Genomic DNA, 16,322 nt, shown 5'->3' with positions numbered 1-16,322 from the left:
CTGCGCCACTCAGGATTTTTGTAGACATCAATTATATCCCCCTTCAGCTGTCTATTTTCCAAGCTGAAGAACCCTAACCTCTTTAGCCTTTCCTCATATTGGAAGAGTTCCAATATGTTATCATTTTGGTCGCTCTTCTTTGAACCTTTTCTAATTTCTCTATATCTTTTTCAACATATAGCAACCAGAATTGAACTCAATATTCAAGATCTGGTCACACCACGGAGTGATACAGAGGCAATATAATAATCTTGGTCCTTGTAAATTTAACGGCCCTCTTTGCGCCCTAGGAATACCCTTCTCCAGGGACAAAGGGTCTGCGTTTCCACTATGTGTTGGGCTGCCTGCCTAAATCCTTTTGATATTCCATCCCAGTGATATCTCTGTTGTGTAGATACCAGAAGGCGTAAGTCTAGGATACTGTCCATGACCATGGCCTTCTGTCTATCAGGATCTAAGTGAATTCTTGGTCATCTATGTAACTACATGAATTCTATTAAAATGCAACAGTAATTTATATAGACATTGAGTATTAATTGTGTGTATGGCTTAGTTTGTAGTATCAATGAAAGGTGAAGAATACTTGAAAATAAAGACAGATATAGATTTCAGAGAGAAGGCTTTATTCTTACCAAGTTGTTCAATTAAGTACAGACATCAAACAGATTCTGGTTTCAATCGCATAGGGCTCCGCTGTCCGAGAAAAGCGTTGGGGAGGACTCCAACTCTCTCTCAAAATCTTATCTCTTTTATAGCCCCAAGTCCCAATACAAGTCTATTGTGAGGTACCTTTTTTTCTAATATTTCTCAATTTCTGAGATCATACTTTCGTATCCGGCCATCTGTACCATCTGTCTTTCCGTTCTAGCTATTTCAAGAGATTGCCCCATATCCGTCAAAGTCAACATGTTTTTGGAACATTTTGTTTTTCTCGTTTACCAAAATATCTTTATCAGTTTCACATCTTCCTTTTGTAATACCTTTCATAACATCTTCTGATCTGTGTGCCATCTTATGGAAAATAAGTTCCATTTTAAGAACCTCATTTTATTCCTTTTACCCATTATTCTTTCATTATAGGTGCTATATTCAATTAAAAAGTTGTACCTGGTTGTGTTAAGACTCATTGTTCAGACCTGCTTTTTGCAGATTCTCAAATATGACATCATTAGCTTGTTACTTGGCCTAGTCAATACTCTTTCAGTTGCTTTAGGCTGTGTAGCTTAGCCCACCACTATTCCAGTGGTAGGTCTGAAGCTAGGCCACATATTAACATTCCCCTCTTCACCCTATCCCATAGGGTGACACCAGGGTTAATACACCATGGTACCATCCATTCCAGAAGGTATCCTATAAGGCCATCAAATTTTCTGAGTCTTACAGTTAACTGGTACAGTCAGATTTGTTTTTGGTTTGAGATTACCATCTTGGCACCACTTCTATTATTTCAATCCTTCTTATCTATGTCTGTGGTTATACAAAAACTTATAATTACTATAATAATATTTTTGATTCAACCCTTTAATATGCAGGTTCTAACTTATTCTTACCTATGTGAGTATATATGGTTATCAATCATAAATTCTTTAGTTATATACTGATTATATCTTGAGTATACATTTGCATAGATTTGCATAGGTTATGTAGACATTTTGCTCATGTATCACATCATCTTATAAAGCTTTATATGGTTATATTGTATCCCTGTGTGCTATTACCTGATTATACAGTTGCAGACATTTCTCTAGTGTCTCTAGCATTTGCATAGCGATTGGTCCTTCTCAGAGGGAGATAGTCCAATGTGTTATCTCCTGTGGTGTTGGGAAAGAGATTTTCATACAGGACATATTGTCCTGCTGTTGTCTTTTTCATTATTGCAGTTTCAATTAAGCGTTCTACTAAGCCTCTAGCACAAGGGATTATGCAACATCCTACTAATACAAAAATTGCTACCACTATAATTATAGTAGTGGCTGCTGAAATGATAAATGTCTTCCATTTACCAAAAGCTCTATCCATCCAACCAGTCCAGGATGTGTCAACACCAGAGTTCTCTGCCAATTCTTGTGACAGTGAGGTTAAGCCTTCCAAAGCTCTGGTGATTGATCCATCTGGAGCAGTGTTGTTGGGGATAAAGGTGCAACACTGTGTACCTATTTTCCGGCACACTCCGCCATCTGATGCCAAAATCTGGTCAAGAACTAATCTATTTTCCAACGTCATCCTGCTGGTGGCGTCTAATTGTGTTGCAATTCCTTGAACTGCATCTCTAGTGTAGTTCACAAATCTCTGCTGGTTGTAATATATATAGTTGATCCAGTCTAAATTCTTATTTATAGTAGCCCACCAAAAGAAAGCTGATTCGAATCCTGCAGCTATTTGGTTTCTGGCTTTGAACTCATCAGGAACCCCTCTTGGAACTCCAATTGCATCTATATATACCCGATCATCAAAAGATCCAGGCATTGCATTTCTCTTCACTCGTGAGGAAGAGCTGCTATGAGGAGGGAGCAAAGATGCTATTATAATTGGAATTACCAATTTGACTAAGGCACATCTGCCTGTCCAACTCCTGTGGAGTGTATGGTAGATAGTGTGGGTTCCACAGTACCACCATATGTCTGCTCTAGCTTGTGAAAAGTCTGTGAGATTTAGGTTTCGTAGAGTCCCTTTTTCTAGGGTTGTATTACAATTGGTCAAATTTCCTAGAAACCGTGTATTTTTCACCCCATATCGTTCCAGACATGTATGATATCTGGTAGCAGGATCTGGAATCCTGAATGCGGGTGGAACCCTCAGCCGAGGGGGTAAGTAGGGGTGGTGTTCGTTAAGATGTTGACAAGTCTGGTTGATATCATCTTTCATTTGTAATAACTCTAACATACACCAAAAACCATGTGGGTCATTGTGGAGATCTAAAGGAAAGGGAACTACTGTTGGTTCTGCTCTTGCATGGGAACAAAAATAACAATTAGAGACATTCAAACTCTTTGTAGTATAATGCGCCCATTCAAGCCACAGGTTTGTTTCTCCAAATCCTGTTTCTAGTGCCACTAAGTCTTTAGAATTATTAATTGGCACGATCTGGTAAGGAATCTTTACTTCTGGGATCTTTGTTGGCATCAAAGGATTCTTTTCTGGTTGTGTTGGGGGTGGAACAATCTTAAATTTGCCAATGGGGTCTCTACCTGTGGCATCAATTGCTAAGGAATAAGTTCTGTAAGTAACAGCCGTCACTCCTCTGAAAGTGATAGCCACTTGATTACATTTGGTCATTGGACAGAGGCCATCCACTCGCAATTTCATGATAGAAATGCTCTTTTTGAGACCTGGAATCTCACTACCTGAGTATGGAATCCATGAACCTGTGTACCACCATACTTGTGCCCAACTTCCACAATTGGAGAAGGGACACAGGTATACCTCAAAAGCTGACAAATATTGCTGTATGGGATGTTCCCCACACATTGTGTAAGCACACACATCAAGGGTGATTGTGGTCGTGTCTTTAGTGGTGGGTAATGTTATTTCGGGGGTGGTAATAAACTGTTGCAGAAAACTTTCTAGATGCTTTGTTCCTTGTACCATAGGCATGGTGAGCACACACAACAGAAGGGCTAGGCACTGCATGTTGGTAGTTTTCATGGTTAAATGTAAGATCTGGACTGTACCAAAGGCAATTGGCGGTTAATGACAATGAGTAACAAAATTAATCCTAGGGTCTTAACCAGAACTGCAATTGCTATAATTAATATTCCTACGTATACCAATGCTTGATATATCATTAGGAAGAATTTGGGTAGGGTGGGTAAATTCTAATAGCTCCTCTTTCAGTAGGGTCGGGGATTTCGAAAAGGCTATATACTTCCAAAGGTCCCAATCCAACCTCTCTAATGAACAGGAAGGGTATCCAGTCCGTGCCCAGTACAGCGTATGTGAATAACCAAAAATCTACAACGTCACCAGTTTCTGGTCTTATTAGGAGATCGTCGGTTTGTTCAACTTGTAAACCAAAGGTTCCTCCAAACAGTACCAGAGTGTGTGTGACCGTTCGACTAGGACCTAGTGTCCAACTCTCAAATAAGGGTTCACACAATGTTTGAAATCGTGTGAAGGGGTCCCAATTGGGATCGTCTTCTGGAGCTGGGTCCCAATGGGGATGTATCAATTCTCTTGGATCAAAAAGGTACTCTGGGGGTTCAGGGATTAACTGTTCACCTAAATTGAAAGGCGACGGTGGGGGAGAATCAGGTGGAGAAGGCTGGTTATCTGGTCTGTTGTGGGACATATATTGATAGCTACTTTGGGATGTTGAGCTATCTGGGAGGACGAGTAGCTGGGACGGTGATATTTAGAGTGGCTAAGGTAGTATTCGTGGGAGGAGGAACCTCACTAGTAGGAACCAGAGGATAAGGAGGAGGGGTGGGTCGTGATTCAAGCAAGGTAATATTATCCCCAGAAGCAGTTGTAAGATTGGGGACAATATGGACCGAGCTACTGATATTATAGGGAACACTTGTAGAATGCAAAACAGGAGAATTAGTGAGGACAGGAGTAGTCGCAGAGTTTTCAATAGGCACTGTAGGGTTGCCAGTTGAAAAGTCTGTTGCGGCAGATGTGTCTGCCCAGGGGGTGGGAATACTGGTGGCAAGGGGACTGATCTTTTTGATCGTTTGGAGGGATCTGTGTCCAAACAGGCGTGTGAATGTGGTGTTCTGTTGGGGCTCTGTGTAGGCTGCTGTAGTAGGTGGAGGAGCAGGAGCAGTTGCAAGTACAGAAGTAGTTGCAAGTACTGCTGGGGTAGTTGCAAGTACCGAAGTAGTTGCAAGTACCGCTGGGGTAGTTGCAAGTACCGAAGTAGTTGCAAGTACCGTGGCGTTTCCGATGGGCAAAGTAACGTTGCCAGTGGGAAAGGCAGTGAGTGAGATCCAAAGATCTAAGAGGTTACTGTCAGCAGTATAGGTAAACAGGGTAGTGAAAAACAAAACCAAACCTATACAAAGTAGGATCATGCACACAAGTCCAACAGCAAACAGTCGAGCAGATGGAAAGCAGAAGAAGAGGGTGTACTGATGTAACACCGTAACTGCTGCTGAAACAACACTTGCCACCGTGCTGTTAGCGTCCGTGTCGTCAGGAATGGTGTCGTCTTCCAGATAAGGTTCGTCAAAGTCGTTGGACCAATGGGTATTGGTTTCAGATAACTGCTCTGAGTCACACTTATCAACAGGGTAAAGTCCAGTGTTCTGTGGGTCTGGTGGATCTGGTTCCTTGATATCGTCAAGGGCAGCAAGGTTCTCAGCAGTTGGTTCCCTGCGGAGAACTTTACCAGCGGGGGAGGGTGGTGGTATTAAAACTTTCACCGGAGTGGTTGGGAAAGGTGGTATTGGAATAGGAACTTTATGTAGAGAAATAGTCTGTAAGGGAATGAGCTCTTCTGGAGTGAACAGCGGCGGAACTTGCTGTGGCATTTATCTGGCTTGATTCGGGAAGTACAAATGTAGAATGTCGAGCAGCTCACTGATGTTGCTGTGCAAATTCTGTACTGTTGAAAACGCAACAGACTCTTGTTCTTCCAGATTCAACTCTCCTGCTAAGTTGCGGATTTGGGTGAGATCTTCTGCAAGGTTACGGATTCGGATGAGACGGATGTGAAGATCAACGTAGGGAAGTGGGAAGGCTGGAACAGTGGGAGGTGGAGGTGAGGATGGCAACTCAAAAGCTGGTTCAAATACAGGTGGTTGTTCAGATGGTGACTCTGGAGATTCTGCGAAGGTTTGGATGACTATCTCAGCCAGATCAAGGAGGTGCGATTCAGGAGATGGATGGTCTAAGTTGATTAAGTGGTTAAGTCTTTGGTCGAGTTGATCAAGATGGTTTAAGAGTGTTGGATGTGGGGTCGGTGGTCTTGGGCTCAGTGGCGGTGGAGATGGAGTTTGTGGCGGGACAGGTCTCTCCAGTGGCTGCTGTGCTGGAAACATCAATGGAAACATCCAGGAGGCCTGATTCGGTATTCGGGTAGACTCGTATATCTTTCAGATGGACCCAGGATGTGTGGTCCTCAAGCTTAGCAGCTGTAGCTGACAGAGCTTCTATCTTGAAGGGGCCAACGTAGATGGGATCTCGCCAGGTTTTGTGCGTGTAATAACGCCGATGCACTAGATCGCCCACTTTGTAAGGGGGGGATCTATTGGCATCACAATCCCCTCTTCTGTCCGAAATGGCCTGTGGAATTGAGGACAGAGAACTTACAATAGTCTGCAAGATATCCCAATATACTGAGTATTGATCGGGCAGTTGAGTGTCTGGATTGCCAGGTAGAAGTCGCATTGGGCGACCTGTACATAATTGGAAAGGCGTCAGTTTAAGGGAAGAGGATGGAGTGGCACGAAGTGATAAGAGTGCCAGTGGGAGGGCATCAAGCCAATTCTTTATCCCATTTGCCATAAGCTGACGCATTTTGGTTTTGAGCAATCCATTGTATCTTTCTACCAAACCATTACTGGTGGGTTTGTAGACACAGACAGTTCTGTGGGTAATGCCAAGTGCTGGAAGGAGATTCTGCAGCAGTTCATTTACAAAGTGTGTACCATTATCTGTGGTTATTTTGCCAGGAATACCAAATCGAGGAATAATTTCATTGCACAGTGATTGTGCCATAGTTTGTGCGGTTTCTCTAGAGCAAGGGAAAGCTTCCACCCACCTAGAGAAAGCGTCCACGCAGACAAGCAGATACCGTTTACCACGAACAGGTGTCAGCATATCTGTGAAATCAATATACCAATGTTGGCCAGGTCCCTGGACAACAGGTAAATGACCTGAAGGAATGACAGGTCCTCGTTTAGGTGTATACAGAAAACATTTGTAACAATTATGAACCACAGTGTGACACATGGGCATCATTTGGGGAGCCCATAATTTGGAAGACAGTTGATCATACAATGTATTAGCATTCAAATGCAAAGGGTAATGGAGGGCATGCAGGAGGAGAGACAGAACATGCTGTGAAACACATAGTTGACCATAGGGATGGGTCCAAATACCATTAGGGTTAAGGAAACAGCCTGCTTGCTTCCACAAGGTGATTTCTGCTTGTGTAAGTGAGGACGTGAGGGTAGAAGAGAAGTCAGAAGTTAGGGATTCAGAGGTTACAGGAGGAGTAAGCTCGTTCTGAGGAAACTGTGGTACTGGAGATAAGGGAGGGGTAATGATGGGGGGAGCATGAAAAAGGGGAGGGGTACTTGGAGAGGAGGATTCAGATTGTGTGGATTCGGAAGGAGTTGAAGGAGGCGTGTCAAGAAGTGGTGCTTCGGACACAATGACCGGAAGTGCCGCATCGGCAGTGGTTCCGGAAGGAGGACTGGAAAGGGAAGTGACCTCACGGGCTAGTTCATCAGCAGCATGGTTGCCGTTGATGGCGAAAGAAAAGACTGTCTCCTGATGTGCCTTTATCCAGGAGATACTGGTGCGGAGGCCTTTTTGATGACGCTGCTGCAGCGCGTCAAAAAGAGCAATCCACAACAGTAAGTGACTTAGGGGTTGTCCAGTTGAGGAAATCATACCCCTCTGGTTCCATTTGCGAACATGGGAGTGCAAGGAAGCAAAAACATAGTCTGAGTCGGTGACAATGCTCAAATCTGAGTGTAGTGCTTTGAATAGCAGAACGTACAAAACAGCAGCAAGTTCTGCAGTTTGGGCTGTGAATGCCTCTGGCAGTCTAAATTGTACAGGGTCGAGTATATGTTCTTCGGGTGTGTAGCGTAGGGCGGCAAAACCAGCTACCCCGTTTTGCTGAGAACCATCTGTAAACCAAACCTCACCACTCTGCAAGATTTCAGAATGTACATGGAGAGATTCGGGTACAGTTAATTGGGTAGTGCACTCATGGGGAAAGATAGCATTCTGTGCTGTCTCTGTTACAGTGAGCAGTGGGTCCAGACGTTGAAGGTCAGTTAAGGTTAATGGGTGAATGGAGTGCACTACACTAAACAAAAGTACTTGATACTTTTGCAAACGGCAGACAGTCATGTGACTGATCTGTTTGTCCAATAGATATTTAACATCATGGGACGTGTGGAGAACCACCGGAAGGTGAGGAATGTAGCTGTATAGTTTGGTAACAGCAGTACTGGCGGCAACAAGACCTTTCTCACAAGTTGCAAAAGCTCTTTCAACGGGTGAAAAAGTTCCTGAAAGGTAACCACATGCAAGATCATCATGTTCTTGTGTGATTAGGCAAGACCAAGTATCCTCAGTATGCACAACCCAAAGGTGCACATCCTGAGAAACATCAATGGTTGCCAATGGTGAGGAAAGCATAACATCCTTCACAAGGGCCATAAGATCAGCTGTTTCCTGAGCTGTAAAGTGTAAGGGTTCATGTTTTACTTTCTGTTTACCTTGTAGTTTCATGTAAAATGGCTGAGTCCGGGCGGAATAATTGGGTATCCAAAGGCGACAGAAGTTTAGCATGCCAAGGACACCTCTGAGATCAGAAACTGTTGTGGGCATACGCAAAGAAGAAACGTGTTGTAGGGTATCGGGACCTAGGCCCTTCTGACGGGGGCCAATGTGATGGCCAAGGAAGGTAACGTGTCTGAGCAACTTTTAATTTCTTTCTGTTAACTTTGTAGCCCTTCGTAGCAAGAAAGCCTAGAAAGTCACAGGTGACTTGAACACAAGTGTCAAAGTCAGGGCATGTAATAAGCATGTCATCCACATACTGAACAATAGAAGTATGTGGTGGGAGAACATACCTATCACGTTTAAATTCCTGTATGTGTTCTGCTAGAGTTTGGGAAAAGATGGTAGGACTGTCTGTGAATCCCTGGGGAAGACGAGTCCACTGATATGTTGTGTTATTGAATTGGAAGGCCGTTAGCGGACGGCTTACAGGGTCGAGAGTGATGGAAAAGAAGGCGTTGGATAAATCAATAGTGGAATGGTATGTCTGCAAGGAGATGCTATTGAGGAGAGTAGTCGGGTTTTCCACATTTGGGAAAGTAGCGTACGTGAGGTCATTTAGCGCTCGTAAGTCCTGCAAGGCGTTAGGTTAAGAATAGCCAGCATAAGACCGCTAATGACAATCGTGGTGAAATAAGGAAAAAACAGCCAGCATCTGCTAGGCGTGGTCTCCCAGCCTAGAAACTAGATGCCACTCGTAACCGTACACATACCAAACACTCAAAAGGGACAGTGTATAGGTGATGAATAAAAGAAAAGATATAAGGACAGTTATCAGATGGACAGAATCACAAAAGGACAGGAACAGAGAAACAAGTGAGTCAGGCCAGCGCAGGAGAATAAGGCGTGTAAGGAACAGAGGAAGAAGGCAGAGAGATAGAAAGGGAACAGAGGAAGAAGGCAGAAAGATAGGAGAGTATTTGAGGGAGGGGTAAGAAAAAGAACGGACAGAATATCAGTGCCCAGTACCCCTCAAATGGGCAATGTCCGTGAGAAGGAAAAGAAAAATAAGGAAATACAGAGAAAGGACATCATAACGGGGGGGGGGAATATGAGAGAAAAAGAGAAAGGAATATTGAGTGACAGAAATAAAGCATTGAACGCAGATTAAAATATCCCCTCTTGCGTTCAAATGGCGGGCGGGAAGGTAAGCGGTACCGGTCAGCGATCGGGAGTCACCAAATGTAAATTTTAACGGCCCTCTTTGCGCCCTAGGAATACCCTTCTCCAGGGACAAAGGGTCTGCGTTTCCACTATGTGTTGGGCTGCCTGCCTAAATCCTTTTGATATTCCATCCCAGTGATATCTCTGTTGTGTAGATACCAGAAGGCGTAAGTCTAGGATACTGTCCATGACCATGGCCTTCTGTCTATCAGGATCTAAGTGAATTCTTGGTCATCTATGTAACTACATGAATTCTATTAAAATGCAACAGTAATTTATATAGACATTGAGTATTAATTGTGTGTATGGCTTAGTTTGTAGTATCAATGAAAGGTGAAGAATACTTGAAAATAAAGACAGATATAGATTTCAGAGAGAAGGCTTTATTCTTACCAAGTTGTTCAATTAAGTACAGACATCAAACAGATTCTGGTTTCAATCGCATAGGGCTCCGCTGTCCGAGAAAAGCGTTGGGGAGGACTCCAACTCTCTCTCAAAATCTTATCTCTTTTATAGCCCCAAGTCCCAATACAAGTCTATTGTGAGGTACCTTTTTTTCTAATATTTCTCAATTTCTGAGATCATACTTTCGTATCCGGCCATCTGTACCATCTGTCTTTCCGTTCTAGCTATTTCAAGAGATTGCCCCATATCCGTCAAAGTCAACATGTTTTTGGAACATTTTGTTTTTCTCGTTTACCAAAATATCTTTATCAGTTTCACATCTTCCTTTTGTAATACCTTTCATAACATCTTCTGATCTGTGTGCCATCTTATGGAAAATAAGTTCCATTTTAAGAACCTCATTTTATTCCTTTTACCCATTATTCTTTCATTATAGGTGCTATATTCAATTAAAAAGTTGTACCTGGTTGTGTTAAGACTCATTGTTCAGACCTGCTTTTTGCAGATTCTCAAATATGACATCATTAGCTTGTTACTTGGCCTAGTCAATACTCTTTCAGTTGCTTTAGGCTGTGTAGCTTAGCCCACCACTATTCCAGTGGTAGGTCTGAAGCTAGGCCACATATTAACATCCTATTTTTCATCCATTTATTATTATTATTATTATTTGTTACATTTGTATCCCACATTTTCCCATATAACCGTTAACAGTGTTAGCCGATTACGGTTTGAACAAATACGTAGTATGAATGAATACAAAGTGATATTGTGGTATAATGAAGTATATGTATGGTAGGAAACAGTTGGGGGGAACTTAGAGAGGGAAAGGGGGAAGAAGAGTCAGGTAATGTCCGTTGCAGTCTTTGGTTATGTTGCGTCGGAAGTAACCGGTATTTTTATGTTGGGTCAGTGGGGTATGCTCTTCTGAACAGGTCTGTCTTTAGTGCTTTCCGAAAATTTAGGTGGTAGAGCTTAGTTCTTACTGCTTTTGGCAATGTGTTCCATAGTTGTGCGCTTAGGTAGGAAAAGCTGGTTGCATAGGTGGATTTGTATTTGAGTCCTTTGCTGCTTGGGTAGTGGAGGTTTAGATATGATCGTGCAGATTTTGTGGAGTTTCTGGTTGGCAGGTCTATGAGGTCTGTCATATATCCCGGTGCCTCGCCGTAAATAATTTTGTGAACAGTCGTGCAGATTTTGAAAGTAATGTGTTCTTTGATTGGTAGCCAGTGCAATTTTTCTCTGAGTGGTTTGGCAGTGTCAAAATGTGTTTTTCCAATTATAAGCCTGGCTGCTGTACTTTGGGCGGTCTGAAGTTTCTTTATGATTTGATCCTTGCGTCCTGTTTGCTTTTTTTGGCTGCCGCTACACACTGGGCTGAAGATTTAAGTGTATTATGTACAATAACACCTAGATGTTTTCCTTGGAAGCTGATTCCTAAGGTGAATCCCTAGCATCAGGTAACTATGATTTGGATTATTCTTCCCAATGGGCATCACTTTTCATTGGTCCACGTTAAATTTCATCTGCCATTTGGATGCCCAGTCTTCCAGTTTCCTAAGGTCTTCCTGCAATTGTTCATAGTCTGCGTGTGTTTTAAAAAATTTGAATAGTTTTGTGTCGTTTACAAATTTAATCAACTCACTCGTTCTGATTTCCAGATCATTTATAAGTATGTTAAATAGCTCTGGTCCCAGTACAGAACCCTGCGGCACTCCACTATTCGCTGTCTTCCACTCAAAAAATGGCCATTTAATTCTACCCTCTGTTTTCTGTCCTATAACCAATTCCTAATCCACAACAGAACATTGCCATGACTAATTTTCTCAGGAGTCTCTCAAGAGGAACTTTGTCAAAAGCTTTAAGAAAATCTAGATACACTACATCAACTGGCTCACCTTTATCCACATGTTTATTCACGCCTTCAAAGAAATGAAGCAGATAGGTGATGCAACACTTCCATTTGCTGAATCCATGCTGACTGTCCCATTAAACCATGTTTGTCTGTCTATTCCTTAATTTTATTCTTTATAATAATAGTTTCCACTATTTTGTCCAGCACTGAAGTCAGGCTTACCGGTCTGTAATTTTCCATATCACCCCGGTACCTTTTTTAAAAATCGACGTTGCATTGGCCACCCTCCAATCTTCAGATACTATGGATGATTTTAACAGGAGGTAGCAGATCAGCAATTTCATATTTGAGTTCTTTCAGTACTTATCTGGTCAGGTAATTTACTATACTTTAATTTGTCGATTTTTGGCTCAACTGTCTAATTATAGAACCACCCCTGTCTAAACCACTCTATAACCTTCACATGTGCCTAATTTTATATGAGCCTGCTTTTAAAGATGTACTGCATCTGTTTTGTACATATGATCAAGCAGTGGCGTTCCTAGCCTGGATGACACCCAGGGTGGATTGCCGATGCGCCCCCCCCCCCCTGCAAAATGACACCTCCCCCCCCCCCCCCGGGTGCACGCTGCTGGGGGGGGGGGGGTGCCGCGGCGCGTGCCTTTCGGCTCAGAGTTCGCTAACTTCGCTTGTTCGCTGCAGCTCCCTCTGCCCCGGAACAGGAAGTAACCTGTTCCAGGGCAGAGGGAGCTGCAGCAAACGAGCGAAGTTAGCGAACTCGGAGCCGACAGGCGCACGCCGCAGCACCCCCCGGCGGCGTGCACCCGGGGCGGACCGCCCCCCCCCCCCCCCCCCCTTGGTACGCCACTGTGATCAAGCTTTTTCTCTTAATAGTCTCTAGCTGTGGAACAAATTGCCCTGTGAGGCATAGATTACAGAATATATGTGCTTTGGAAATGAGCCTCATAGCCTTTCAAAAGCTTGTAAAATATCATAGTTTTTTGAAAAACACTTTTAAATAACTTATTATTACTGTTTTCAGTGTTATTGCACAAATTACTAGTTGCCTCTGTACCATTTATAATTTTATTTTTTAAAGTATTGTCTATATTTTGAGAGATGTTTGCTTTATTTAAACTTGTCTGTTGTAGGTTTGTCATTTTATGTTTATATAGATAGTGCTTTGAATTTTTATTTTTATATATGCCTTTTAACTTATTTTGTGTTTTTCTTCATATTTTGATTGTAATTTGATTATTACTGTGTCGTGCATTTTTTTGTACTTTGTTTTATTGATTTATTTGTTTTAATGTTTTGCTGATGAATCTTTGGCAGTTATGGTGAGTGATTATATTTATTAAATAGATACATAAATATATTTTCAGCTCTTGGACCTAGAATTTTTCAGAGTGTTTTTCTACTAATTATTAGAATAAATGATTTTTATAAGTACTGATCACCAGATCAGACATTCACTGTCTCAATAGTCTACTAAGCAACTAAATTTGGTTGATTTCTTTGCTTTTGTTGTTTTATTAGAAAATCTTGAGGGAACAGTTAGGACCGTGCAGCTGATCTCGCTTAAGATGCCATTTGCTCTGGTGAACGGGAAGGAGGATGTACACGATGTGGAAGAGGACCTCACCAACAGAGTCAGCCAGTTAACAACAAGTACCGTGGAGAGTGTCGAGATCACGATTCGGTCTTCGGAGAAAATTGAAGAAACCCTTTCTCCTGAGAGCTCCCCTTCCAAGTCCCCCTCGAAGAAAAAGAAGAAGTTTCGCACACCGTCATTTCTGAAAAAGAGCAAGAAGAAGGAAAAAGCTGAAGCATAAGCACGGCACTTTGTGGCATCACACATGGTGATAAAAGTTTCAACACATGCATTAGAAATTGTAAATCAGCTGTAAGGGGGGTGTGCAGTAAACTGGACTTAAAACTAAGGCTAGAACTGGAATAAAAATAAGGGGTGGGTGTGTGTTTAATTCGTTTTTTTTTTTTGTTACATAACTAATTTCTCTTGTGTCCCAAAACGGTATGTGAATTTGAGTAATTTACTCATTTTACTTAGATCGGAATGAATAGGTAACAAAAGTGGCAAACTCTACTTTTGAATATATTTTTACAAACCTGTGAATCAGATCTATCTGATAGTTATAGAAGAGTGATGGGAAAGACCTCTTGTTGGTAACCCTACAGTTTATCCTTTTTCTATTGAGATGTCTCGCTCTGTATATGTTATATATTTTTATAACCCCATTGCCCTCAGTGGTTGCATATAGTAAGTAAGTATACACTGGTACATAAGTGAAATAATTTTAGAATCCTATGTAAGAGATTTTAATAGGGATTTTACAGAATTTGTAGAATTACCACTCGTTTAATGACTTCCTTTGTCAGATATTTGAGTTTAGTTTATTTACAACTTCCCTTTTTTATGGTGTGAGTTAAAAACCCCTTTATTTTTTAAAAAAGGATATTTTATACATCTAACATCAGTAACTTAGTTTACCCCTTTCCAAACAGCAACTACATTTTCTAGGTTTAACAGTTGTGTACCATTCAGTATCAAACTACGATAAGCATGTGAGCCAAATAGCTTTTAACAGTAGGGATGCCTAGCTTTTAGCATCTTAAGGAATCCAGGGGGTTTAGTTTTGAAAGTCTGCACAATTAAACTGGATCCATATTTAAATTTCACTGCACTTTCTCACAGTATTGCTACTAATGAATCGTAGTCTCATAGTAGAGCCAAACGAAGGAGTGCATTGTTGTTCAGACAGGAAATCGCATGACCTGGAAGGAGAGCGGCTGGGCAGGGTGGGGCGTTAATTGTACAGTTTATGCAGCAGTTGTGTATCGTGCCACTATTGGTGAGGAAGTGGTTATTCTTAAATCACCTAAGTAAAATGTTAAGCGTACATTTTGATTTCTGTCCCAGTGCGTGATGCTCAGGGCTTAACCCGTAGAGAAGGAAGTTAGGGAATGTCAGCTGATGTAATGAAGGGTGAATTCCCAGAGCTACTGACATAGACTTCTTCAGTGATATTCGCAGAATTAATTGTCGTGCATCTTAGAGGGCTTTCCATAGTGTATCTCCTAAATTTGCCCTAGTTTAAGCGCTGGTGCTGCTTCTGACCATCTCTGCTCCTTTGCTCAGCAAACCTTTTGGAACTGAGTCGGGAGCACCACCAACACCAGTTTCCAGACGTGCACTTCTGGCCCCATTATGAAAATGCTTGCTTTTAGCTTGGAAAAAAAATCTTTTGAAAATGAAAGCTCTACAACTTAGCTAGATTATTTATAGTAGAAAACTGGAAGTTTTGTTTCTATCTCTTTAAAAAGAAAAGAGTTTATAATACGGCAGGCATTCAGCAGCTGGATTTACATGTTGCCACTAAATTGTGGTCAGGGCTTTGACATGAAATTGATTTTTGTAGGTTTTCAAGCTATAAGCCACTTTTTTAAATCTACAATATGGCTTTTCAGTTTTCAGCCTTCTTAAAATAGTACATGTATTTGTATTGTGAGCTGACAAACGTTTATCCCTGTGTACTGATGCGGTATTTGGAGAGTGTACAAGGCAAGCAGAAGAGCAGTACCCTGTTTCATTTAGACAGCATATTTGAATGTGACGTCCCTTTTCCCCCTGCAGTTTTTTTTTTGTTACATTTGTACCCCGCGCTTTCCTACTCATGGCAGGCTCAATGCGGCTTACATGGGGCAATGGAGGGTTAAGTGACTTGCCCAGAGTCACAAGGAGCTGCCTGTGCTAGGAATCAAACTCAGTTTCTCAGTTCCCCAGGACCAAAGTCTACCACCCTAACCACTAGGCCACTCCTCCAGTTGGAGCTGGATGTCCATCTTTTGGCCCTTCCCTAGTCCTGCCCAAAACACACCCAGACCACTCCCCCTTTCCATATGGATGTACAGGGTAAAGGTTAATGGGATTTGATATACTGCCTTTCTGTGGTACAATCCAAGCCGTTTACGTTCATTGTATGCAGGTGTTTTCACTGTCCCTAGTGGGTTCACAATCTTAAGTTTTTGTACCTGGGGCAATGGAGGGTTAAGTGACTTGCCCAGAGTCACAAGGAGCTGCAGCGGGAATCAAACCTGGTTCCCCAGGTTCTCAGCCCACTGCACTATTAGGCTGCTACTCCTCTCCAGCAGTTTGACATCCATATTCTGGCTTTATAAAATTGATATTTGGATGTCCATGTAAAGTGATGTCTAAATCCTGGTTTCAGACATCCAAAGCACGAAAAGAGCTTTTAAAATAAGCCCCTTAATTACTTTGAGGGGTGGTGTGCTGAATGTGAATGGTATAAAGTTCTGCAGGGGAGCCAGTGAACCATAAAAGAATAACTGAAAGATTTGATAGGGAATATTTTCTTATGTGTTGTCCATTTTTGCTGGAAATGGGTTATTTTATTTT

The 16,322-nt window shown here is 42.1% G+C and overlaps 1 protein-coding gene across 5 annotated transcripts in view; it reads left to right on the top strand.

Moving 5' to 3' along the window:
* ADD3 (adducin 3) overlaps positions 1–15,610 on the top strand; it is a 202,164-nt gene extending 186,554 nt beyond the window's left edge. For all 5 annotated transcript variants that reach the window (XM_030202774.1, XM_030202771.1, XM_030202772.1 and 2 more), the window contains one exon: positions 13,424–15,610. In XM_030202774.1, coding sequence (XP_030058634.1) covers positions 13,424–13,719 — 296 coding nt within the window. In that variant the 3' untranslated portion in view covers positions 13,720–15,610. The remainder of the gene's footprint in view (positions 1–13,423) is intronic.
* Positions 15,611–16,322: the final 712 nt, after the last annotated feature.

The sequence above is a fragment of the Microcaecilia unicolor genome, chromosome 5 (assembly GCF_901765095.1).
Source record: "Microcaecilia unicolor chromosome 5, aMicUni1.1, whole genome shotgun sequence".
In the NCBI taxonomy this organism is placed as follows: Eukaryota; Metazoa; Chordata; class Amphibia; order Gymnophiona; family Siphonopidae; genus Microcaecilia; species Microcaecilia unicolor.
Note: the sequence above shows the minus strand (reverse complement) of the source record. Positions and strands in the feature narration are given on the sequence as shown.